At 36.7% G+C, this 26,243-nt stretch overlaps 1 protein-coding gene across 1 annotated transcript in view; it reads left to right on the top strand.

Annotated features, from left to right (window-relative positions):
* Positions 1-18,673, top strand: part of NEK1 (NIMA related kinase 1) — a 43,930-nt gene extending 25,257 nt beyond the window's left edge. Inside the window, exons 19-35 of the mRNA XM_059469829.1 lie at positions 1,770-1,853; positions 2,376-2,459; positions 2,969-3,046; positions 4,080-4,175; positions 4,667-4,840; positions 6,314-6,382; positions 6,461-6,692; positions 7,730-7,882; positions 8,541-8,726; positions 9,307-9,427; positions 9,630-9,709; positions 10,621-10,838; positions 11,378-11,532; positions 12,386-12,597; positions 14,611-14,744; positions 15,024-15,156; positions 17,134-18,673. Coding sequence (XP_059325812.1) covers positions 1,770-1,853; positions 2,376-2,459; positions 2,969-3,046; positions 4,080-4,175; positions 4,667-4,840; positions 6,314-6,382; positions 6,461-6,692; positions 7,730-7,882; positions 8,541-8,726; positions 9,307-9,427; positions 9,630-9,709; positions 10,621-10,838; positions 11,378-11,532; positions 12,386-12,597; positions 14,611-14,744; positions 15,024-15,156; positions 17,134-17,147 — 2,223 coding nt within the window. The 3' untranslated portion in view covers positions 17,148-18,673. The remainder of the gene's footprint in view (positions 1-1,769; positions 1,854-2,375; positions 2,460-2,968; positions 3,047-4,079; positions 4,176-4,666; positions 4,841-6,313; positions 6,383-6,460; positions 6,693-7,729; positions 7,883-8,540; positions 8,727-9,306; positions 9,428-9,629; positions 9,710-10,620; positions 10,839-11,377; positions 11,533-12,385; positions 12,598-14,610; positions 14,745-15,023; positions 15,157-17,133) is intronic.
* The last annotated feature ends 7,570 nt before the right edge of the window (positions 18,674-26,243 follow it).

Genomic DNA, 26,243 nt, shown 5'->3' with positions numbered 1-26,243 from the left:
AATGAGCCTAAACGTTTTAATCTTAGATGGTTCCCATAATAAAACAGGGAGGTTACAGAACAATTAAAGTAACTTCCAGATGTTTAAGACTTATAACTTGAAGCCAGAGTACCAAGTCCATTTCTGGATTTGTCATTGAAAGTGGAAGTTATCTACAGCTTCCCTCTATTTGTGCGGGAAATTAATTTGACTAGCTGGCAGTTGTTCTCATATGGGGATGGGACTGTTGTTTGGACAATGTTGATCTGAAAAGAGAAATCATCAACTAATAGTCAGCCTTTTGTCTGATGACTGGCACTAATTTACCCAGCTTCTATAAAATATAATTGCTGTCAATTTTAATTTTCAACTGACAGTCTAAATTTGACTCAGTAGTTGAGTTGATGGTATTTACAGACATCTGTTTTTTAAGACAGCTGCTGACCTAATTTGCTACTTCACTGTAGCTGTGTGGCGTTGCAAAAATGAGTCCTGGTCTTTGAAAATTTAATGTGGCAGATGAGTAAAATAAACAATCTACAAAGAGAATCAGTTCTCAAAAATCTTCCAGTTTTTTCTTAAGAGCAGTGATATAAATCACCATCAGTGATGGAAATACCTAAAATAACTTCAGTGTTAGAACCAAGAACAGGGAAATTCCTTCAATAGTGCCAGTAAGCTTTTGTAAAGCTCAGGAACATGTATTAAAAAGTTAAAAATAAAACCAAATATTTTCTGAAAAGATGAATATGGAAAATATTCTTTTACATTTTCTATGGCTTAATGCTCAAGCTGAAACCAGCATTCATGGGGCCCTTATAAATGTATAGAAACTACTCTTCCTCAAAATTCCTTAATTTGTTCTCTGATCCCCTGATTGCTAAACCACTGAAGTGCAGTGGTGTGCTATTTCCTTGAGCTATTAATTTTTCTCAATCTGAGAGATTATTAAACCAGAATATTTGGATTCAGTCAATAACCTCACTGGAGTATTTACTTACTGATGGTTCTCTACATGCAAGCTTGAGAAGGCCCAGGCATTTTATGGGGCAGAAGGTCAATCATATGTTTGTGTGCTTGCTGTCTTTATTGTGTGTTGCACTAACAAATCAAGGAATTTTTAATCTATTCAGAAAAAAAAAGTGGTATGTCATTAGTAAAATAATTAAAGCATTTTTGATTTTAATCCAAGCAGAAAACATGAAGTCAAATGATTCTTGTACTGTTCTATACAGAACTTTCTTAAAGGTTGAAATCCTTTTGGTGACAAGTCACAGAGTACATCACATGAACCAAGTCTGTATACTGCCTGTGTATTAGACATTTAGCACAGCTTGTTAGGTGTAATGAGTATATTTAAGTGCTTGTTTAGATTTTTGACTCATTATTGTTAAAAAAGCTTAATCTAAGAATGTAAAAACATTCCACTTTTTAACTCAGCAATGGCAGAAATCTCAACCCTGTGCTACCATTTTTATATAATCCAGATGTAGAAAACTCATGCCCATCACAATTTAGGTTTTCTAACCTAAAGTTTCTATGAGAAAATCAGAATTGAAGGGAAACAGCAACTATATTCTTAGAGCTCTTATTTCTCTCTTTGGCTGCTCAGAATTTTTAGTTACTGCTGTCATATGTTTCATGTAAGCGAAAAAGGTTTATTGGTTAACTTCAGAACATCTGCAGATCTTTGATGGATTTGGTTTCTTATAAGTGAACCGTTATTGGATAAAGCAGATAATTTTACTGCCCCAGCCACCTTAAATTTGATACCATTAAATGGCAAACAGGGCACACTGCAAAACCTGGCAGATACCTATGGAGGCAGGTCCATTTCTGCAAGAGGAAGGAAATCCAGAAACAAGGAGGAAGAGGTATGCTTGCTGCATGTTTGCCACTTTGCTCATCGCAAAAATAGCACTATTTTGACCTTAACTGTGCCCAGTTTCCCTGCATGGTTCCATCTGTGTAACAAAATTAAAGGACTTTTTTAATTTTTAGGAAATAATTGACTGTTAATGTGCTAAAGTTTGGGTGCGTTTAATTGTATTTGTTTTTAAAATAATCAAAATAGTAGTTGCTTACATCAGTCTTTCTCAGAGTGGCTCTTGAATTTGATACATATAAGTATAGCTATATCCTAATCCTGTTGAGATAAATGCAACCTTTCCTAGCTTTCAGTAATGTAAAATGTGGTTATAATTAATACTGATAAACATACATTTTAATTACATGAGAATTTTTCTGGAGATTAGTATATGCTGGTGGAGTGATAACAATAATGTTGAGGGGTGGTTCACTCATTTTATTTCTTTGTGGTATCTGATATATTTTAAGTTAACCTTACTGGAGAGAGTTTCCATAGAGCTGAAACTTGTTTCATTTCTTTGTGTTAGGAATATTTGGCAAGACTGAGACAGATCCGGCTACAAAACTTTAATGAACGTCAGCAGATTAGAGCAAAACTTCGTGGAGATAAGGTTGGTTTAGAAATAATACTCAGTACTTATGGAAGTTGAGTGTGGGGTGTGTTCTTTTACCCCTGGGGGAAGACTTCTGTTTTAGGCAGCTTTATATAGACATATATTTTAGACAGTATATATTGTGAAAAAAACCTGGAATTCTAGAGCATCAAACCTTTCTTGTATCCTCACCTGCAGAACGTGGAGCAGTGATGAGGGGTGGCAGGTGAGAGCCCAGCATTGTAGGCTACTTTCCTTGCAACAAGAGGCACATTCCTTTTTTCCTGACTTACTAAAGCTTCACATCTTTTAAAACCAATCCTCCCTGAAAAACCAAACAAATAAAACCCCCACTGATCTCAGAGACGAAGCTCTGTTCAAGTAAACATTGCATTTAAGCAAGGAGTTAGTGAAACTGACCCATGTTAGTCATATAGTCGGTTAAAATATTCTGAGTAGGCACTCATATCACTCAGTGTTTAAATACATGCACTGATGATAATTCCATGAAGACTTTCACTTTGCAGAGTGAAGCTGCCAGTTCTGATGGACAGGACTCTAGTGAGGAAGCAGAACTGAAGCGCAAGAAGATAGAAACACAAAAGGTAAGCGTGGAGTGGGAGGAGATGGAAGTTACTGTTGTCAAATATGTTTTATATCTCATGAATTTTCTTATATTTCATTATGCTATCAATAGTTTGTTCATTTGTCCACTACAAGGGGAATGGGGTGAGTTCAACTGTATAGAGCAAATAACTGTGTTCAGCTGCTTTATCTTGGTAATTTTAAAACATGCTGAGACATCCTTGCTAGTCAAGGATCTTCTGTATCCCAGTCTTTGAGAATTCTCTCTAGGGTAGCTTTTGTCCTAATGGCAATTTGGTATAACTATAACAGCATTTTGAGACTGAAGGGGTAAGGGAGATATACCTTAGACAACACCTTTCTTTTAGTTAAAGAATAAAGGAAGGCCAAACTCCTTAAATGGGCTGACATGGATTATGTGTGGATTGGAATGTGAGTTATATAACCCTGTGATGAATTACATTTAAAACAAACACATTTCATAGAAATACCGTGTTTAATTAGAACTTTATTCCTTGTGGTGATTTAAAATCATTAACTAGTTCACAATACTACAGATAGCAACTATTGCTCTTATCTATTCTATGAAGTTCCCTCCACCATCTGCAAAGTACAGTGTAAAAACGAGCTAACCCTATGCCTAACCTGAAAACTTGAGGTGAAACAGCAAGTGAAGCTTTTTGTGTATGAGTAAGTTGGTAAAATTTAAACATAATATTTAATATTTTTTGATTAATGCATTTGTCTTCAAAGATAATTTTAAGTAGAGTTTCTAATTTTACATTAGTCTGTTTAAGATTACTATGTATACTAAAAATAGGACCAATGAAATCAAGAACTGCAATTAAATTTTGAGGAGTTGCCATTATTTCAACATAGATCATCAGTTATTATACATGTGTGGTGATTTTGTCAGTGGAGTCCTCCTTTCATAGTCTATACAGTAGTGAGAGAAAAGGAGATGAGTAATCCAAGAATATTCCTTCTTAAAATGTTCCATGAAATAGGCTGCTGATGATTTCAAGTTGATCTTTTTTTGCTTGCTTACTGTAGGCTCAAGCAAATGCTCGTGCAGCAGTTCTGAAGGAGCAGTTGGAGCGAAAGAGAAAGGAAGCATATGAAAGAGAGAAAAGAGCCTGGGAAGAACATGTAAGAAAATAAATCTGTTACATGCAGTCATAGTATGTAGGGCCATATCTTTGTATAAATAAAATCCTATACTGTGATTTTTCAGGACAAGTAGTTCTGAAATTGGAGAGAGTATCCTGTGTCAGTCACAATTCCCTAATTAGAAGCCTAATCTTAAGTATGCTTGCAGGGAGACTTCTGAACATCCTACCTAAGAATCATTAGGATCACCCCAATTATTTTAATAATTGTCTGTTAATGACCAAAACTTATTTTATTTTCTTTTACTTGTGTGTGCTATGGAACAAGTCCAACTAGTAATATTGTGAGTAGAAAAAGCAGGATGTGAAGCTGACAAACTGGCATGCCGTGGGCAGTTGTCCTTTGTATGAATGTGTGGCATTATTGTCCTTTTGTAAGGATTACATGAGCCTAATTGATAATACTGTGTTTAATGTGTAAAGTCCTGAAGTACATTTTTGATTTAACTTTTTTTAATTGCATCTATACAGCTGATTGCAAAAGGGGTAAAGAATCCTAATGTGCCTTTTCATATGGAAGCTACAGAACATAGTCCTATGAATGGACTACAAGAGTCTGGAGCAGCTCTTCCTAAGCCACAACTTCCAGTGAAGCCTGGTGTACCTGTCATCTCCATGACTTCTGCTTTGAAGGAAGTGGGTGTGGTAGGTACTTTTGCAAACAGGGTAAAATGAATGGAAAGGCAATAAGTACTGAATGGAAGGAGAATGTTTAGAGAAAATGTATAGGTTAGCTAGAAAAAAAATGTTAAGGATGTTTGTTGCTTCTAATTAGGGAAAAGAAATTTAAAAAAAAATATAAAAAGAAACCAAAGCTTGAAAGCTGTTGAAACATACCTGTATGCTGAAACTGAAATTCATGTTCTGAGCAAAATAGCTTATGATGAGCCCTAGGTGGCAGCTTCCATTTTGATCAGGGCAGTTTTGTTCAGTTGAACAAGACATCAACTTCCAGAGTTTTCATCAGCCCCTTGAAGAGAGGAGTTAATGAGTTGGTTACTTGGTGAAAGTGAGCAGATAAATTTTGAATGGTAAGACTATTTTATATTAATGATTGATTGTTTTCAGTGAGCTTGAAAGTGCTGAATATTACAGAGAAGACAAAGCCTAAGGTTCTTGAATCTGTTAGTGCTGTCTCTTCTTGTTGTCTAAAAGAGTATCCTAATTTCTATTCTGCATGTTCTCGGTCCTGATATTGTAAAAACTTACATGTTTACCTCAACTGCTTTATGTTACAATTGTGAACCTGAGCTCATGAGTGTAACCTTGTACAATTTAAATTTTTAACACAATCGATGTTGATTTGAATGCTAGCTTTTGTACATTTGCCTAAGCTCTTTGTAAATTTCAGTGTAGTGTGGTACTTCATACTGTGTTCAACCCTGAGGGCTATAGCTGTGGGAATAGAGTGAGACTTACACTAAAGAATGTGTGTGAAATATAAAATGTTTTACCCTGAAAGATGTCAGTTGATAGCTGGAAAAATAAATCATATTTTGGACAAATACTTAGATCATATTTTTTTATAAAGCATATTTTTTCCACATGGACAGTTTGTCTCACAGTAATGCAAGACAGTGACTATAACAGACTAAAAAATAGCACACAGAGCAATTTGAGTTGGAGAATACAAGCCTTGTACACAGATTATAAATTCTACATTTTGCCTTCAATATGTAGTTTGCTTATTTACCTACCACTAAATTTGTCTCTTTTCCCTTCTGTTTTATCTTAATAAATTATCCTTGACTCTGTGCTTGCCACTTTTTTGGTTCTCTTGTAGAATTACTCATTTGTAGCATAGGAATTCGGTGTTATCTTGCTGTAGAGGTCGTATCTAGCTTTATCTCTACATGTTTCATTCTCTAAAATCTCATTTGTCTGTTTAAATTGAGTGATTCACTTGCTCATCACTTTTAGAAAGTGATTGGTTCAAAGATGGAAGGTGCCCTTGAAATTGTGTCTTTGGGATAGAATAAAACAGAATAATCAAGCATTTTGTTTCAGTCTACCTGCAGTTGACATTGGAAAGGTTTTATGATGTCTATTACTATTCTCAAGATAATTTTTTTCTGACATGTTCTTCTACTTTCTATTTCATGCTTCTGGGACTTAAAGGATGAACATGTAATAACTGCTGTCCAGGAGTCTGAGGAGGAATTGAAAAAGCCAGATTTTGCAGTACAAGTATGTCAAATTATATAGTGTCATTTAGGTATGCTTTCAAGAAAGGCACTATTTTAATGCATATGTTGGTCCTTTCAGAACAAGAGAGAAATTCTGAGAAGATTAAATCAAAATCTTAAAGCTCAAGAAGATGAGAAAGGAAAAAAGGAGAGTAAAAATACCTCTGAATCAGCTGGATCTGAAGATGGTAAGGAGCAGCAAGGTGACCAACCACTTCTGGGAGATCGCAAAAAATGGGAATCTGGGGCCTCTGAGTTGGTCGTTCCTCTAGCTCAGCTGTCAATGGAAGATTCTTTCTCTGGAGCAGAGTGTAAGTTGTTGGGGTTTTTTGTCACCATGGTATTACTAAATCAGTTTGCCATGTGTAGTGTGTGTTTTTATAAACCAGCTACTCTTTATTATTATCATCTTGTTATCAGTTACAGGTCATGCACTTCTAAAAAGTGGGTGGTTATGTATTCCCTTAAATAAGGAATGAGGCACAGGCTGAGTAGTTAAAAGCCTGCAGGAGATTCAATAAATAATTTCATAATTTCAACAGCAAACAGTTACTTAACTAATAAAAAAGTATTTAAAATATTTGAAAGATTCTTATTTAACTTGAAAATCCTGTTGTTGTGTTATCAGTAGTGAAGAAACAACTGAGGGTTTTTCTCAATTTAGATCTGTAACTTATGTTAACATTTCTTAGTGTTTTCCTTTCTTAAATCGAGATTGTTATTCCAGATTTTCCACTTTCCTTCTCTGTTTTTTTGGTTGAAACCGCTTTTTCCTGGTTTCACTATATCTTACTAAAAGTCTGTTTCACATTGTAGAAGGAAATAATCATTGAGAATGTGACAGACTTGCATCTTTGCATAGTAGTTTTATAGTGCTAGAATCAAGAAACTTTTTACTCTGGTTTTCTTTGGTGCTTTGTATCCTGTTTTCCTTGGAGGGAGAATGAACAGAAATAAATGTCAAAGGATAGCAAGACAAGAAACTTTCTTGTTTACCATTTCAAGTAAAGTTCAAGACAATTCGTGCCAATGAAACATTGCTCATACTGCTTTCTTTTGGAGTGTCTGAATTTCTGAAAAGAGCTGCTGCTGCTGCTGCTGATATTAAGTTGCATATGTCAACTGATATTGAATAACTCTGTTATTGATTGGAATTGGCAGAAGGAAAACTAGATAAGCAAAGTCTGTAGGCTGTCTGATTTAGGGTGAGGTGGCATGAGTTCTTGCTTTGTCACCTTTTTAGTTTTAAGTTTTGTGGAGGTTGTTTGTTTGATTATTCACTATACAGAAAACGAATAAAAATTTCTAATTTAGGAAAGTTTTTCTATTTGTGTTTGTGTCCCAACAGGTCAAACTCTGGGAGAAGTAATTAAGTTAGATACTGGTGAACCTCACAGGAAAGTCTGGGGCAAAAGCCCAACTGATTCAGTTCTGAGGATTCTAGGAGAAGCAGAGCTGCAGCTGCAAACTGACATCCTTGAGGAACAAGATGAGATAAATGGTAAGCACAGTGGGTAATTATCTGCACTGCAAGTGTAGTGACAGTTTATCTACTGAGAAAGATTTTGAAGTAATAGAAGCATATTCTTATACTCTCTCTTGCTTTCTACTTCTGGGTGTTGCCTCAGTTCTGAATGTAAGCACAAGCTGATACTGGAGGACACCAAAATATTTCAAACTCAGTGGAGTGGTAAGAAATTAACCAGGGTGTTCTGACAGGAAAGGATCTTCATTTTGCTGAAAAGTCCTAAACTTTGCCTTTTAATAGAAACAATCCTAGTTTTTGAAAGGATGTCATCATCTGAATATTTCATTAGATGCTTCCTGTAACTTTGTTGGCAGCATGTGACTTACATATCAGTTGATTTTATTTTATTTTTTCTGCCCCGTCCACTCCTGCACTTAGTCCTTTGTAAGGACAAAAGGGCTTACATTTATTCTCAATATAAACTTGTACTAATGATAACGTAGCATAAGAAATTAGGATTTTAATATTTATAGCTTTCTTCTTTATATAGTTGTACTAAAAGCATGCAAATTTTTTCTTCTGTTTTCCTTTAAAGAAACAAAAATCCCCAACCTACCATATTAGCCACATTGCAGTTTATTATCCAAATATAGTAAAACACTGTTTACATAATAGAATCATTTTCTGTTAGGTACTGCAGAACTCCTTGAAGGAGATCATCAGTCTTTATCAGAGGAGAAGGAAGAGAAGGCTTTTTCTCCTGTTGGAACTCAGTCTGCTGTACCAGTTGGTGTTACAAAGTCTGTCATAACTGTACCAGAAGAATCTCAAAGAACTGGACCCACCCTGGTGCAGAGCAACGCTATTGTGCTGGATGGTAGCTCATTTCATCAGTAATTCTACTTAAAATCTGCTTATTGAATGCAATAAATGAAGTAACAATCGTGTATACTTTTATATCTTCCCATAATTAATGTGCAGGTTTTTATCAACACATTTTAGGTAGGACCAGGTGCTCTCTATACCTGTGTTGTAATCTGATTCAGTAATGTATTTACTAGATTTCCTGAAACATTTTTGTGTGCGTATAGAAAACTTCAGAGAACAAGTAGAATTCCAAAGTGCTTCAAACTTTTTGTTGTTAATTTGATGGGGTTTTGGTTTATTTTTCCCCATCAATTGTGCTGGAATCTTTTCTCCTGTGATATCAGCATCCTTTTGATCTCTAGGGGTATGTTGCTGAGGTTTTTAGAAAACATGGTTCATTGGAGCTTTAAGACACACTTCTGGTATCAGAAAAAAACCAAAACTTTTAGCTCTGGGATTACAAAACTTCTGCTGTTTCTGCAAAATTATTTAAGATGAAGGATTTAAGTGTAATCTTAAAATGTATACTTCCCCATCTTTTTGCTTGAATGGAATTAATTTTTAATGAAGTAAATGACTTTTAATTTTAGAGCCTGATGATTTGGAAGCAGAGGTGCTGGAAGAAATGGAAGATAAAATGCACCAGAGTAAGGAGAATAAGGAGTTCCCTAGCACTGTTAATGAAGTGTGGGTAAAAGAGAAGGAAGATGTGTAAGTTATCTCTTCTGACCTCTCTCTCCAGTTCAAACAACTGAGCCTTAACTGAGTTTTATTTGGACATGTCAGTTAAAATTTCACTTAGCTAAAGCTTCATTGCTTGCTGCTGTGTTGGTTTTACTGCAGTTGATGACTTCAATAGATTAATGACCATTTTTTACATGGCATTTCCCCATGATGTGATGTGTTATAATAGGGCACAACATAGAATGAATGGGGCAGCTTCAGAGAAAGAAGCACTCAACAAGGTGCAACCACAGAAGGAAGCTCCAGCAGGTCAGTGCCAATCTAATGTTCCATGGCTTGGCAGTGTGGGGTGCTTGAGTCACCCCTCCTCGCTTCATTAACCCCAAATGAGCAAGTTTTTATTTGCTTCTTCAGTTCTTACTTCTAAAAAAGAAATTTCTTTTGGATTAGGAAGACAAATTGTGGGTATTATGTTTGTCACTGTGGAGGAAACCATGTTACAAGAAAGCTACACTGTGTATAGGTCGACAGGACAGTGGCCCATGCTGATGAACGTCAACTTTCTGAATGTTACAGCTTTTTCACATGACTATTTAGGATATTATGAGATCTGATTATTTACTTAATAGAAGTGTTGCTTTGTTTATACACATTTCAAATGAATACTGAGCTGCAGCTCAATGTTTTAAGTGGCTGCTGATGACAATATTTTATCTTTATTGCATGGAAGAATTGCTTGTTCTTGGAGGTCTGGGAGGTAACTTCAGAAAAAACGTTGTCAGTGCTGTAAAGTATCATTGATGATACTCTTGCATCTAGTTAAGGGTGGCTTAAGCAAACTAGATAGCCTTTTCCCCCTGTTTGGGCAAATTATATTGAGAAAACTTCAAAGAGATCTAGTATAAGGTGATACGCAATGGTTGAAAATGGATGACACAGTATCAGACATGGACTGGATAATGAGAAAACAGAAGGCCTGAGAACAGAGCAGGCTATAGCTGAGGGTTGTATATTCTCCAAAAGTTAAAATGTGAAAATTCACATTGTAATTGCACTTAATAAAATTATCAAAAATATTTTAATACTTTTAAAGTGCTATCTACTTTTCTCTTTAATTGTATAAGAGAAATTAGGTAAATTCACAGCTGTTACCTTTTCCTTAAACATCTTGGGGTTTTAATCTGGTTGGATTTGTAACAGACTTTCTTTTACCACATCAGAAACTTGTTCCAGTGACTCTCAGCAAGCTGAACCCTTATTCCAGAGGGTAATACAGCCCACAGCTGTACCAACAGCCTCGCCAGTTCTGTCAGCTCAGTCTTCACAGGAAGAGTCTTTTGTACCTCGTTCACGTTCCATATCACCAGCAAGAAATAAAGGCAAAAATTCATTGTTGATTGGACTTTCTACAGGACTTTTTGATGCAAATGACCCAAAGGCAAGTTTAAATAACAAAAAAGAAATACTTTTTTGTTCTATAGTATTATTCTTACTTTCTTATTGAAGTTGAATGAGGCCGGAAAGATGGCACAACTCTTCAAGCAGGTATTTTTATTTGTCAAGCCATGTCTGCCCTGTAGTTCAGCTGGACTGTGCTCATGATATCAGCAAGCCTCATGCAGCAGTGAAAGTCTCTGGTTTTACCATTCAACATTCCATGTTCCTGGTGTTTGTGAAGGAATTCCACTCTTTTTCTGAGACATTACTGAGGGAGTTCATGAAGACATTCCTAACTTGCCCTATCTGCTTTCTTCCTTTTGTGCAGTCTTTTAGAACAATCACTGAACAGGGCAGCAAAGATATCTTGTCATTTCTGCCAACCAAGCGGTTTTTTTCCTGTAGGATCCAATCTACTAGCACAGCTTCTGGCTGTAAAGCAGGAAGCCTGAAGAACAGTGAAATCTCATTTTAAAGTATTTTGTAAACTCAAGCTGTCTTTAATATTGTTACCAACCAAGCTTTCTATTGCTTTTGTAGATGTTGAGAACATGTTCACTCCCAGATCTTTACAAGCTGTACAGAACTTTAGTTGATGTTCCCAGTGTAGCAGATGTGCAGCATCAACATAATCTTGAAACAGATGATACAGAAGATGAGCAAGCCAAAGAAGGACCCTCTGACTCTGAGGACATGTGAGTGTATCAAGTTTATCAAGTGTTTTAACAGGAATCTTAGTTCAATAATGTTTTTTGTTAGACACTAACTGTTATACACACTATACCAACATGGAGTTTTTACCCAGATATTAAATATTTTGTATTGGATCATCATTTACTTTAAGTCTTGTTCCAGAGAATTGAGAAGCTAATGGGGTACACTGCATACAATAACTATCTGAATTTCCTTCCCAAAATCTATCCAAGGTCTGTCTGGTGTCTGCAACTTGCATTTTGCTCAAGCAACTCGAAGTTGATTGCTATTGCTCTTCTAGAACTAAAAATTTCTTGAATATTTCATTTCTTTCTGTGTTCCGGAAATCTTGCTCATTTATCTCCTCCACTGTTTAATTAGAATGTTCTTCAAGTCCCTCAAAATCTGACCCCGGAATTGACTATTCCCCGCAGCTTTGATAGCCTGGTGTATCTAGTCTGCTTAGATCTAGATCTATATTTTGCTCCAGACACATTTTTATCTGAATTGAAAATGTTATATTTGCCAGGGTTCTTTAATAGTGCACAAATACAAGGATTTTGAAATTACCTTACTAATAAAGTTGAATTGAGGACTTACTATCTTTTTATGAGACTGTGGGATATCTGTTTATTCCCTGTGTTTTCCATGATACAAAGGTGTCAGTGCTGTAGTCATATTGGACTGAGGTCACAAATAGCTGAGGGAGGAGGGTGGAGTGTGTCTCTGTTTGTTTTTTTTCCCCTCCAGCTAGACTGGCTTTTCAATTTCCTGCTAACAAAAGAAATGAGCTCTTTCTACAGTGCTTGTCTTGCAAAGTATTAATTATATAAACTTTATATCACATTCCTTTAGTATGTTTGGAGAGACGGACACAGATTTGCAGGAACTCCGAGATTCAATGGAACAGTTGCTTAGGGAGCAGCCTGGTGAGGAACTGAGTGAAGAAGAGGAGTCTACTTTAAAGGCTAATGCCATGGAATGCATAACAAATGGTACTGAGCTGGATGAAGGAGATGAAAATAACCCCAGCAGTGAAAGTGCTCTTAATGAAGAATGGCAGTCAGGTATAATTTCTGTTATACCTGTTTTATAAGTTAGTTATTCATGTTAATAATGATTTAGTTTATAACAAAGTAAAGCTCTAATTGATAATTTTTATACACAAGTTTAAATAAAACAGATTGTATTCAGACTTTCTGAATGTTAAGGTCAACATCTAAGTGACGCTCCATGTTGCAAATTAAAACTTCGCTGTTTGTGGGGTAGTGATGGTAAGGGCCTTTTTCTCTAAATTGTCTAAAACTTGGCTTCAAGGAAGATCAAAGACAGAATGCATTGTATGTCTTGAATAATTCATGGCTGTAAGTGTGAAAAAGAAATAGCAGTTGACATGACTGGAGTATCTGGGATTCAGTTCAAATTAGAGTTAAGTAATTGAACAGGCAATCAGAAGGAACATGAAATTGTTCACCTTGTCCTTACCCAAAATTAGGTATTAATGCAGTCAGACTAGAAGTGAGACAGATAAATTAATTACCACTTTTAGCATTTTGCATTAGCTATGCACAGCTTCCTGAAGTCTCATTTCTGTATTTTAAATTCTTGTGGAAATGGAAGTATTTTACTCTTGCTGGAAAATGAAGTGCAGCTAGAAATATAGTTATGAAAAGATGCAGAAAATCAGTAACTCATCTAAAACAAAGTTTTTGTGTACTTTTTATTGAAGAAAATTTTCAACAAATTAAACATCTAATAATACATTCCAATAATTATTTTAAGGTAAAATAAACTTTGTTAATGTCTTTAATTTTGTGGCATGCTGATGTTGTACGCTGATAACATGCAACACTACCTGTGTATGTGATTCTGCTGTTGTTGTAAGTGCTGGAGTTTAATACAAGTGTCCTACCTTCTAGATATTCCATAAGAATTTCAAGTTTCATTGTTGGGGCAGGGAGGAAGGCAGGGCAGCCTTCAAAAGGGTAACAGATAGAACTTGAGACAAAATCTGTTCAAGATCTAGATGTTAAATAGAGGATTAGAAATAACCTAATGGGTTTTTAACCCATATACAACTTTTTATTTTATTGTTACTTTCTTATTGATTTGACTGTTGATACTTGAATGAAGGATGTGATTTGGCCAGGACTATATCTTAGACTAGTCATATATAAGAATTGCAAGTAGTAGAGTTCTAATACTACCTCATGAAGTCTGTGATCCACCAGGTAATAGTATTTAAAGGTTTGGTATACACTCTGAAATGTATGAAGTTTTTCCATGGGAGACAAGTTCTCTCCAAATTTGAATGCTTATTTAAGAAAGTATTTTTTCCTGTATTTTACAACGGAATTTTACATAAGAATTATGTCTTGTATTTTTTAAAACATTATTTTTGTTAGATTTATCTCGTTTTACCAATACAAACCTATTTTCAAGGTTTCTAAGCCTATATGCAAAATTACTTTGATTTCTCTCCTGTATGTTATTGCACCACTTGGCATACTTAATTTGCTACACAAAGGAGATGCACTTATAAAAGAGCAAGGAACTCTGTAGCTAAATTAATATTGAGTTTTTAGACTTGCTCCATGGAACAAGATGCATCTCAGGGCAGAAAGCAATGGATGGGTAACATACATGTCCTCATTTTTTGCTAGAAGACAGCTGCTTCATTAAGGAACTCCTTTCCCTTGTGTGGGACAGCCACCAACCCTTCATGAGTTTCATCTCAGAAATTTATAGAGTGGTGGTATGGAACTTGACCTACTTTAACTAAAATTCTGCTTTAAGACCATACCATGTTTTCCTTCAGGCTGAATATCCCTATGGCTAATTGTCAGAGTGGGGATTTCATGGGGATAGCTGGATGCTTCCCATTTGTGATTCAGGATTTTTTTTCAAGAAAGAGACTATTCCTATTTTCTTGCACATTGTCAGAACATCTGCCAACATCATCCAGTGCTCCTGAGCTTACCCGTTTGGTTGCTTTTAAAGGATATTTGTTTTAGTGATTTAGAAGCAACATAAAGAATGTAGAACTGAGGGGGTTTTACTGTTGTTTTCTTTCTTTCTAGATAATAGTGATGGAGAGATTGCCAGCGAATGTGAAGAATGTGATAGTATCTTCAGCCATTTAGAAGAGTTGAGATATAACCTGGAGCAGGAAATAGGCTTTGATAAATTAATTGAAGTTTATGAGAAAATAAAGGTTTGTGGAATAAGCTCAAGTGGAAATACTTGAAGAAACAAGCACCTAGCACTGTTTGCTGTGCCAGTTAACTAATTACTTTGTGTAACTAGAGTAAAAGGTTTTTTCTGTAGTCTTTTAATCTGTTTTGGCATACTAAACTCTTAGCAGAGAAAATGCCTGGCCAGTGGATTAAAGAGAAAATCTTCTGGTTTAACCATGAATTGCATTTAATAGATTTGAACTACTTAATTTTATACCCATTTTCATTTTGGCAACATGGTTTGTTCTTTCCACTAGGCTATACTTGAAGATGAAGATGAAAATATTGATATTTGTTCAACTGTAGTTCAGACTGTTCTTGGAAATGAGCACAAACACCTGTATGCCAAAATACTTCATCTGGTAATGGCAGACGGAGCCTACCAAGAAGGTAATCTCAATGTATCCTGGCAATTATGGCTTGTCTTATGTTCTTCCTTGGTCATATACAATATAGGTTCTAATATACTTTTAAAACATCATAGTATCACAGACTTGAGAAAATGTCTGTGCTTTGGTATATTGATTGACTAAATTAATTAAAGTTTTCCACAAAGGTTATTTTTATTCCTGCAACAAAATCTGGCAAACTTTGCTGACTACTCTGATTTAACAGAATTTGCACGTGCAGTCAACTGTAACAATAATTGGCCTACAAAAGATACAATATAATTATTTAATTTCTGTAAAACAGTTTCACAGATGGGGAAAGGAAATCCAGCACACAACTTGCAGGATCAAAACCAATTTTACCTTAAGAATTAATGAACTTCTAGCTAAAATAGTATTATGCTTTCTATAATGTTACTTTTAATAGGTTGCACCATCACTCCTTTTCTGAAAATTTCATGGAGCTCATTATCCTATAATTAGCTTATTTCAGAAGACCTTGATGTGTATGAACCATCCATCTTATTTGGTGTCTCAGTAATACATGAAAATAATTCATTTTGCCCTGGAGCCCTGCCCAGCTTAGCAGAGGCTACAAGGCAGATGGATGTTGCTCCATCTTTCAGAGTCGTGCTTAGGAAAAACCACACAGACCACCGTCAGCAATGGAATGGTTTTGGGGTTTTTTTCATTTTTCTCATGTCAGGAATTTAACTGCAGTTATGTATTTTTAGATTTCTAATGGTGAAAGTCTTCACTGGAGAGGAGAAAAAGAAGAAATCTAAGATTTTAATTAGTTTTATAGTAATCAGAAGCATCATATTTGGTTTTAGAAGTATGTGCAATGATCACTATTTAATGCATTTCAATTTTCAAAAAAATATTCTAATGCATGTTAACCAATAAGTACTTTCTGCATCTTTTAAATTCTTTTACAAGTGTGTTGCATTGGTAGTGCAAGGTCAAGTAGGGGTACAGCTTTTTATGACTTTTTTTATGTGAATACTTGGGAGGTGTCTTAAAGCTAGTTAGAAAAACATAATTGTTTTTTTAAAATTCTAATCCAAATTACATTTTCCCAATTTTTTTTTTCTACTGATCTAGAACTGCTAGGTAAGAACAATCATTTCCATGTTGTTTTCATGCTGTGTTAGACAACTGTGACAGAGAAATGTCTGAAAAACATTTTTCAGGCACAATTTCTTGATTTAGTGGCAGATTCGGAAAGATGCACTTGCAATAGTCCATTTTTCAAGTGTCCAAAAGACTGGCAATGTAAAATAATAAGAAAATGGTTACTATAGTGTCACCATTTTCTTTTGCTTGCTACTCTGCTTTAAGGATAGTTTAAAACTAGTACTAAGAGACTTAAATGAAAATGTGCTGAAATGTTGGCATATAAATTATAAGCTGTTGTCTGAGTGAATCCTATTAAAAAGAACTGACTTTCATCTGGCAAAATGCTGATTAACAAGTGGCTATTTTTATTAGATTCAGTTCTAATTCTCTATTTTACAAATCTGTGGTAGCATCCAAAAACGATAAGAAAAAGTAATTCTATACATTTGAGACACTTGAATTAAAAAGTCCTATGCTAATAGGGGTGAATAGAGGACAAATGACAGACAGAATGGTCTTCATGAGCTTCTGTCTCCAAAGTCTTATACTCTTCAAATAAGAAATGTTGGGAGAAAATCTCTGTTCCTCTTTCCTAAGAGGATTGTTCTAACTGAAGCAGGCCACTTGAGGTGCAATTATCCTAAATTCACTAATCCAAGATGACACAATTTTCAATATTTGTGTGTAGCGCTTTAAGGCAGCTTTGGTCATGGTCACCTCATTGGTGATAGGCTTCATGTAATCTTGTGTTATTGCTTACTGAGGTGTGGTTTCTAGATTGTTTTGTAACCTTAGCTTCCCTTGTGTCTGTGTGTGTCTCTGTTTCACACTGTCTCTCCCCCTCTTCTGCTTTGTACAGGTAATGATGAATAAACCTGACTCAGGAAATTCTTAGTGCTTACTACACACCAGTGTCCAAAGTCCGCACAGCTGAACAGCAAATTGTAGTGGAGAATGTGACATTGAGCAGGAGAGGCAAGACTTCAAAAAAGAATGCTGATTGTATGAAAAAGAGAAAAAACATGCCTTTTAAAGTGAGATATCTTTAGATTTCTCTTGTGTGGATTTGTATACGTATTCCTTAAATATTAGGTGCCCAAAATTTTAAAAAACCCACACCAACCAACCAGCAACAACAACAAAAATAAACAAAACCCAAAAGCCTCAACAAACCAAACAAAAAAACCCCACACCTGTAACCTCTCAAATTTCAAAAGAGAGAAAGAAATACCTGTATATATTCTGATGCAAAACTCAGACCTATAATTAAAACAGAATTTCTGCCATATGACCAGATAGCTGGTATGGTTGAACAGTTAGAAGCATTACTGTGTTGTGGAAGTACTTACATCTAGCTATTCACTTACATACTTCAAATAGCTTTTCCTTACACCTACACAAAGAAATTGCTTTGTTTTTATTGACCCTTCATGGTTTTTTAATAGTCTCTTAATCTAGTGGTCCAGTTCAAGCATTTCACTTTTATTGTATTTTGAAGCTGAAGGCTTCTATCACATCTGATATATCTTGATGGTGTTTCTTAATTAGGGCAAACTGGTACATAAGTCATCATTGAAATGTCTGGGGATGCGTTGGGATTGTAAAATCCATTTGGACCTAGAATATTTTCCAAAATTTTTCTTCTTATTTTTCTTCTTCTTCCCCTTTCCTATCCCCTTCCCAAAAATCCTAGTTGTTTACCTCTCTTAAATTTTGCAATCTGGTCAATGATGATGTACCACACCGTTGAACTGAAAAGGGGAGGGGGTTTGCAGTTTGGTCTTGAAGTCTGAGTGTTCTAGTCATTCCTCCAGCAGCCACAGGGGAAAATGAAACATTGCAGCCCCAAGTGCTGTGTAATATTTCACTTCTTCTGGCTCCTGTATTGTACAGCTTGGTTTCCACCACCCTACAAGCAAAACCAGGTTTCTTCTGACACACATTTCCTCGTTCCTTGTCGAAGCAGTACTATACAGGGCAGACATTAGGAATTCTGTTGTTTTCCAGTCATCATCTCTGCATCAGCTTTACTGGTTTATCCATTACAGTAAGTCTCTTGTTAAGAATTTGATGAACTGTCAAACTTTCAAGTGCCCTATTGAAGAAAAATAGGTTTGGTTTCTTTTTTTTTCAGCTACGAGTCTCAATCTAAAACTGTCAAAACTTGCTTTTCCACAACGTAAAAACAAGTATATATATATATTTATTGTTTAAACTGTCAAAATATGTATATGTTTTTTGTATAATTGCTTTATGGTGTCATTATTAAAATTTTGCCCACTGAAAAGGGTTAAATTTTTTTAGATACCAAACTTACTCTAGTTCAGCAGTATCGTGGGAATCTGCGGTGAGAATAAAATTATTAATAATAAGAATAAAAAATTGCCTTTAATAGATTATTATTTATATCCTTATTTCTTTGATAAACACCTCTTAGTTTATCTGATGAGAAACTATGATCAGTTCTTGGAAACAGTGTTGGTTCTGGGCTATGCTGCTTCTTTTCTCATTCCCTTACCTTTATTTCCTTTTTCTTAACTTCCCACAGTGCACTTCTTACCAGGTTTCTCATCCATTTCACTTTCCACTGCTGCATAATCTGTTCAGAGAGATGATCATCATGAGCTGCGTCACTCATGACTTTTAGCAAATGCACCCTAAAGACTGAATTATTTTCCTTTTTCAGGTTTGATTTTTCAAATCATACTTTGCCCACCTTTGGGAGGAAGGGAGGACTCAAAACCTTTAGATTTAAAATAATATAGAATAACTGTGTGAAAACAACAAAATGCACAACTGGTATATTCTGTCCTCTAGGGTTTTGAATCCTCTTAAGGTGTGAAGTTAAGGACTGGGCCGTGTTCACTTCTTTTAAATTGAAATAGTGTCATTATTGACAGTCTTCATTTCTAATGCAGTGTACTGGCTTCCTTCTGGTGAGAACCATGGCATAATCTACAGACTGCGAGATTTGCAAACAGAGCTTTTTACCAATTAGTAATTTGAAAAATACATGTACATAGTGGGCAGCTCTTTAAGAATAATCTTCAAACCTGCCACTCAAGACTGAATATCCTTGAAATCCCTCAACAGCTAACTTGAAACTGACACAGTAAATAAGTTTGTCAGCAAAAGAAATACTTTCATCTGAAATGTTAAATCCATATTTAATGTATTCTATAATGACATCAAGACCGGTGTGGCTGCAAGATAATTAATTGGTCTGTATGCAATTTACTGAAATTAGTTGAGCATTTGGCATATGACATTCACCTTGAAGAATTTTCTGTTGTAGTTCTAGTAGCAAATTGAGATAGGGAATGGTATTTTTCACACAAAACGTATTCTGTGAACTATATAACACTGATGTCTCTGTCTTCAGACTAGCTTCTTGACCCTTGAAGCCAGCACTTAAGTTCAGTTGAGGAAAGTTTTAAAAAAACCTAAACCACCAAACAAGGAGAAATCCATCAGCAGAAAGGAGTAAGACCCCCAGCAGTGAGCTGGTTTGAGCTGAACAGGTACAGTACTGTACCGGGAGTTCCTAAAATATTGCCTAAAACCTCCTTTGAAGAACAGAGCCTAAAGAGGGTTTTGTTCTTCAATTTGCTGAATTCTGATGAGTGCACATTTGAAGTTAACACATTTTCCTGAAGTTTCTTCTTGTAATATCTGGTTGGGCAACGTGAACGAAAGCAGAGCACAGGTTTTTCTGTGGTCTTGTAAGTGAATGGCTGATTTAAATCAAGTTCCAGTCTATCACATTCCTAACAAGGCTCTTCGTGCTCTTAAGAAATCTGCATTATTTGTTAGTAACTCCTACTTCAGCTTTTACTGCCCCTCTTGCTCTCATGTGAGCATAAATGCTGTATGTTTACTCAAACACTCATTGTTCTAAAGCTTCAAAACTGTGCCCGAGTTCGCAGAAGGCAGAGCCGCGGGTGTTGTGCCGGCCCGGGAGCCGCCAGGGGGCAGCGCTCGGCCCCGTGCGGCTGGAGAGGTGCGGCCGCCTGGCCCTGGCCGTCCTGCGGGGGGGACACCGCCAGGCTGAGCCGGGACGGGAATTCGCAGCTTAGTTATTCTCTTGTACAAGGCCATTCTCAGAAAATGCCCATAGATACAATTCTTTGTCTGCTTACAGATCTTTACATTCTTTTTCCTGGAGGATAGGAGAATATCCTGAGTTGGAAGGGACCTACGAGCATCATAGAGCCCAACAATCGCATCCCATGTACCTGAGAGCATTGTCCGAACGCTCCTTGAACTCTGGTCACTCTGTAACCACTTCCCTGGGGGGCCTGCTCAGTGCCCAACCACCCCGTTTTCTAATATCTGACCTAAACCTCCCTGACACAACTTCAGGCCATTCCCTCAGGTCAGTCCCCACAGAGCAGAGATCAGTGCCTGCCCCTCCTCTTTCCCTCACAAGGAAGCTGTAACTGCAGTGAGGTCTCCCTTCAGTCTCCTCCAGGCTGAGCAGACCAAGTGCTCTGAGCTGTTCCTCATATGACTTCCCTTCACAGTCCTTCACCATCTTTGTAGCCCTGCTTTGGATGCTCTCTCATAGCTTTATGGCATTTTCCCCAAATGACTAGATGTAAATTTAAATAAGATACAACACTTTTTGCACATTTGAAATGTATATTTGGGCTCAGTATAATCTTCCCCTTTGCCAGAGGCTGGGGCAGAAGCATGCCCTGACTAAATTACTGATTTGACTTCTGTCTCCACTAAAAGGACCACATCAAAGCTCAAATAAGGCTACACTCTACATAATTTTATTAGCTGTGATAAACCAAAGACAAATATAGAAATTTAACTTTTCAATCCTTTAAAATTTTTTTTTTCAAATAGCTGTGTGCTTTCTCAAGTCTTATTTTACCATTTGTTCATTCATGAACCATGGAGACTCAAATTTAGCGTGAAATAGAAGTCAAGGGTTACCATTCCTAAAACATTTTTTTGCCATTTTTGTCATAGCAGTTTAAATGGAGCAATTTGTATAGTTTAAGTAGTAGTTTTAAAATCCATAAAGAGCTTCCTGTAAATTAAATTTGTGTGTTAATGCAATTTGCACTTCAAATGCATTTTCAAATTGATATGTTTTCCAGCTGAGCTGATGAGTTCATCAATTCAAATTGTAGCACTTAGAATGGTTGGCTTGTGCAAGAGTCTTGAAAACACTTCTTCATCAACTAAAGCCCTAATTGAGCTGCTTCCGCAAAGATATATTAATTTGCAGTTACTTGTGAGACATGTACATATACGTATATGTGTGTGTGTGTGTGTGTGTGTTTATATGTATGAGTTCAGCTGCTGCTCCTAAATTGCTTGCCTTGAGCATCTCTGATGTGGTGCACTCTTCCAGATTTTATTTCCAAGATGTTTTTAAATGAAGATGGGATTTAGCCAATTCCATTCACTCTCTTTCTAACAATACAGTTTAGAGAATTCACAGAGCCAAAGACTTGGAGAGTTTTTTCAATGAGCTTCACAACACAAGCCAAAGCCATGGGCAGGTTGCAGAGTGGGAATACTCCAGCATTTGCTTAGTTTCAGGGTGGCTGTGACAGTTCTTTCCCAAGTCATCCCTGAGGTTGGCTGTATCAAGTGTGAGGCTGGGGCGTTGCGTGATTCACTTCTGCTTGGCTGATGGATGTTCCCTTAGGGATTGAAGTCAGCCAGGAAAAAATACAGTTCAGGTTTAAATAGGACTGTGGCTTGAGCTGATGCAGACATGCTCTGAGGAGAAGAGAACCAATTGGGTCTTTGACATTCCCTAACTTTTGCTGTATCCTGCACACAGTCCTGACAGTAATGTCTCCCCTAGGGGAAGGGATGAAGTATGCATTTTGGCTGTGTTCTTTATGTAAAATAAAACTTCCCTAAATTCAAATTGTAGACTGAAAGACTGTGGTTCTATCTCTCTTGAAAAATTTTAAATCTCAAGCAATACTTTAGGGATGCCATAATTTCCTCCTATTGCCTTCTCCATCAGCAGTCAAATGTTCTTATTGTTGTTTGTTTTATTGCTGCTACAATTATTCTGAATGCTATCAGAGAAGTTTTGTAAAACTAAGGTATGTAGCCTTTTTCTGAAGGCATTGATTTGATGTGGATAGAGAAAGGACAGAAAACCTGAGGTGCATTAGTGATGAGACAGCTCTGTCTATTGTGGAGATCTACTGACTTGAGCCCTGCTTAAACCTGCTTTTTATAAACTGCTGTTGCTGTTATATTTACTTTAAATTCTGTTTCTTTCTTTGTAAGGAAGTGTTTAAGAAAAGACTGGACATGACAGTTACTGCCATGGCCTAGCTGACATTGTGATATTCACTTAAAGGTTGGAGTCTATAATCTCAAGAGGTCTTTTCCAACCTCACTTATTCTGGGAATCTGTAACAATTCTTGATAAAGATGTCTGAAAGATAGAAATAAAATGCAATAATCTGCCATAACTATAGCACATTGAATTGAGCCTTTCCCGCTGACATTAATTTTGATAACTTACAGAGTCACTTGGAGTATTTTAATCCTCTTTTTTAAACATTGTAAGAGGAACCTAAAAGATTAGGTCTATGGCAGTTGAGCTCAAAAACATATATTTGGACATAACATTTGACATACTTTTACGTCTTAAAATTATTAGAAATATGAGTATACTTTTTTTTATACTCAGTAGTTTAAAGCCTTATTTAGTAGACCTGTATTTATTGTTACGTATATGAGAATTATTTCAACAGCACTAAAATATCTGATGTGATATTTAACTTAGTAATATAGCACTTTTTTTCCAGCTGTGGAAAAAGCTTGATTGCACTAACCTCTGTATCCAGTTCCACTGTGGCCTTTAGTACATTAGTTAATGATCACAGTGCCCTGTGTAACCTAACTCACTGTATTCACTTAATACTGCTTTGTCACCTTTCCTCAGACAACCACTATTGCTTTCTCTACATTGGCCAATCCTATTTGTCCAGAAACTTCAGCAAATTCTCACTCCACAGACCATGAGGTCAAACACTGCCAGGTAGGAAAGGAAGCACAGTTCAGTGCTAGCCCACAACCTTTGTTAACCAAGCAGTGATACTGTAGTAACTCTTTTGCTCAAATCCATAATGGGCAGACTTTCCACCACAAACCCCCAGTATCTCACTGTACATAACAATAATGGAGCGTGGATGAGTGCTGTATAAGGCCTCCTTCCTCCCAGTAAAATTAAAGAAAGCTTGAGTCAGATCCCATTGTGATTTGTTAGGCTTCTCCTGTTCAGCATAGTCTGTTCTTTCCCTCTGCTGATGATTATCAGGCCCAGCAGAAGGAAATGTTCGCCCACCCTCATAGTTGGGCACGAAGCAGAGCGTCATTGATGAAACTGCTGAGAAGATGGGTGTGAGCCAAGGCACCAGACTCGGAGCTGCAGTTGGTGAGGATATGAACACTTCTTCCATTCTGCTCATTCTGCCACAGTGAACACAATCTCCATCAGAAGGATGGGATATAACAGATGGAGCTATAACTTAAACCACTTTGTAACAGTTCCTAAAGCTCATCTGTCAAGGATGGTGCCAGACTGCTTGTGCAGTGTTAGTAAGAGAAATTTATGTATGAACATACAATGTGAAATAGGCCTGCTGAGGAGCTAAAGCTGTGTAGCCTATAGTGTTTATCTTGCATTAATCAAGTTGTAATGTATTTACTTAGCACTATTTTTGTTTTCACTTGCTGGCAAAATCCCCACAAATGTTTTATTCTACCTTACAGCAGTTAAAAAGGTGAGAAATGTGTAAGTGAAATAATTTACTAATTGTGTAATTTCGTGGCTTATCACACAACAAACCATAGGGGTTTTTTAGAGGATCACAATAATCCAAGGTATGACACAGGTCAGATCAGTTTCTACAGTCACTGGCTTTAATAAAGCTATCTATGACACTTCAACACAGGTATTTTCAGCTGAGATTCAGAACACTGGCAAGTCTGTAAGATGTGGGGTGTCCCCTATCCCTCCATTCTGCATTTTACTGTTCTTAGTGGTATCTGAAGAATATGCTGCTCACAGCTACGCTGATGGTCATGGAAATTGCAGGTACCTCATTTCTGGAAATCTTGATGCTTTTGCAGCCTTAGGGAACTGTATTTTCTTGCCATAGGATAACAGAGAGGTCAGAAGGCTTTGTGATCTTTGGCCAGAAGACTGTCGAATAATAGAATGAACTGGGGAAAAAATGCACTGAGAGCATCTGAGAGTTCTTGTGCATACTAGGCAATATATTCTATACTAATTTTCTGTGGCTAAGTTTACTGTTACTGAGGCCTAGAAGTAGCCAAATAAAACAGCAGGGAGGCCTTTTCTATGTTTTTTGTCTCCATTTCTCACTAACATTTTTACGTTTGCTCGCTCCCTCTTCCAATGGAAGCAGGGGGGAAAGTGCCGAGTACAGCACTGACATGAAGAAAAATACTGAAGGAGGCAGCATGGAGGCCATGGTTTCAGCCACTCTCCCTCCTTTGCCCAGGAGAATTTCAGTGACCTCTTGACACCTCCCATGGGAAACTTTAAATTGACAAGGGTATTTGCCAAGTAAATACAAAAAATGGCATTAAAATAGTATTGCTTCTGACTTAAACCTCCTGAAGTCAATGCAAGTGAGTTAAGGTTCCCAGAGCAGCTATAATGCACTAACCTCAATCTTGATGGCTGGGTATGTGAATGTGTATCAGGACTGATTAAAAAACACTTCCAGGCACTCACTAATAGTCACTGGGGAAACTGAAAATAACAATGCCAAAAATTAAGTTACAACTTATTCTGGCTTGTGCTGGTATATTGGTTAAAACTAATGTTTCATGTTATGCAACACTACCTAGAGTCAAAACATTAATTTGTCCTATCAAAACAAAGGGGAAGACATTTCATGTTCATTATAAGCTGATTGGTTATTCTGCAGTGTTTTTGCTGGGGTAAGCTACTCAAGAATGATTGTTGTGACTCTTGGAAAATACTCTGGCTTTATTATAAGCCAGATGCCACTTTTTCCTCTGAAATCTGAAATAGACATGAGAGTATGTTGTACCTCAAGAATCTCCATGTCATACTCCCCCACACCCAGAGAATACATTTGCTGCCCAGTAACACTTGCTGATCATTATTAACTCTGATCCTGCTTATTAATAGTAGGATTAATTCTACTCCAGGAGACAGGTTGCTAAACTGGAGATCTGTAGTTTAGTACTTGGAATTGTTCCTTTGCTTCCTCCCCAGCATATTTTTTAATTGAGCCTGTAGAGATAAATACATCTGTGCCAATCCTTGTTTGCCTTACCTTCTCTTATCTTTCCAGTCTTTTTTGCCACAAGTTGCCAAGTCTTCCATGTATGAGGTAACTGTGCCTTCATGTTCTCCATGCCTGTCGTATAGAAGAGGATCAGCACAATAAATCCCATAAATAAGAATGCTTCCAGGAGACAATACCAGAAAAAATGCTCACCAATATGAACTAGTATGCAGTAAAAGACCTAGTACATGCCATTTGATGACAGTTCTTTAGAGCACAGCTCCCTTAGCTATATTTAAAGACTATGATGTGGATTAAAAAGACATCAGTTTTTTAGCACAGGTGTGACCTTAGAGAAGAATTCTGGTAGAACTGCATTAGCAGTTTGCAGGTTTTTGGCACACTTACCCATTGTCAGTGCTCCAGTCCATCCACACACAGCATTGCTGGTTGCATTTTCTGGGACACGTGGGAAAACATTACTCGAAAATGAATTTTACTATAGTTCATATAATGTGTCTTTTTAAGAGGTATTTAAGGGCTGATTCTTAGCTGGGGGATGGAATCCAGCTGTCTGTTTTCTTTGGCCCCAAGAGCCAGTTTCATGTGATTTACATTTTCAAAGCTGACTTCACAATGAAAGAGCTTGAGGCTTGGTTTTGAGGCCTGATGTGGTTTTTTTGGGATTGGG

Source organism: Ammospiza nelsoni, chromosome 4, assembly GCF_027579445.1.
Source record: "Ammospiza nelsoni isolate bAmmNel1 chromosome 4, bAmmNel1.pri, whole genome shotgun sequence".
NCBI lineage: Eukaryota > Metazoa > Chordata > Aves > Passeriformes > Passerellidae > Ammospiza > Ammospiza nelsoni.
The sequence above is the reverse complement of the archived record's forward strand: the minus strand, read 5'-3'. Positions and strand labels throughout refer to the sequence as shown.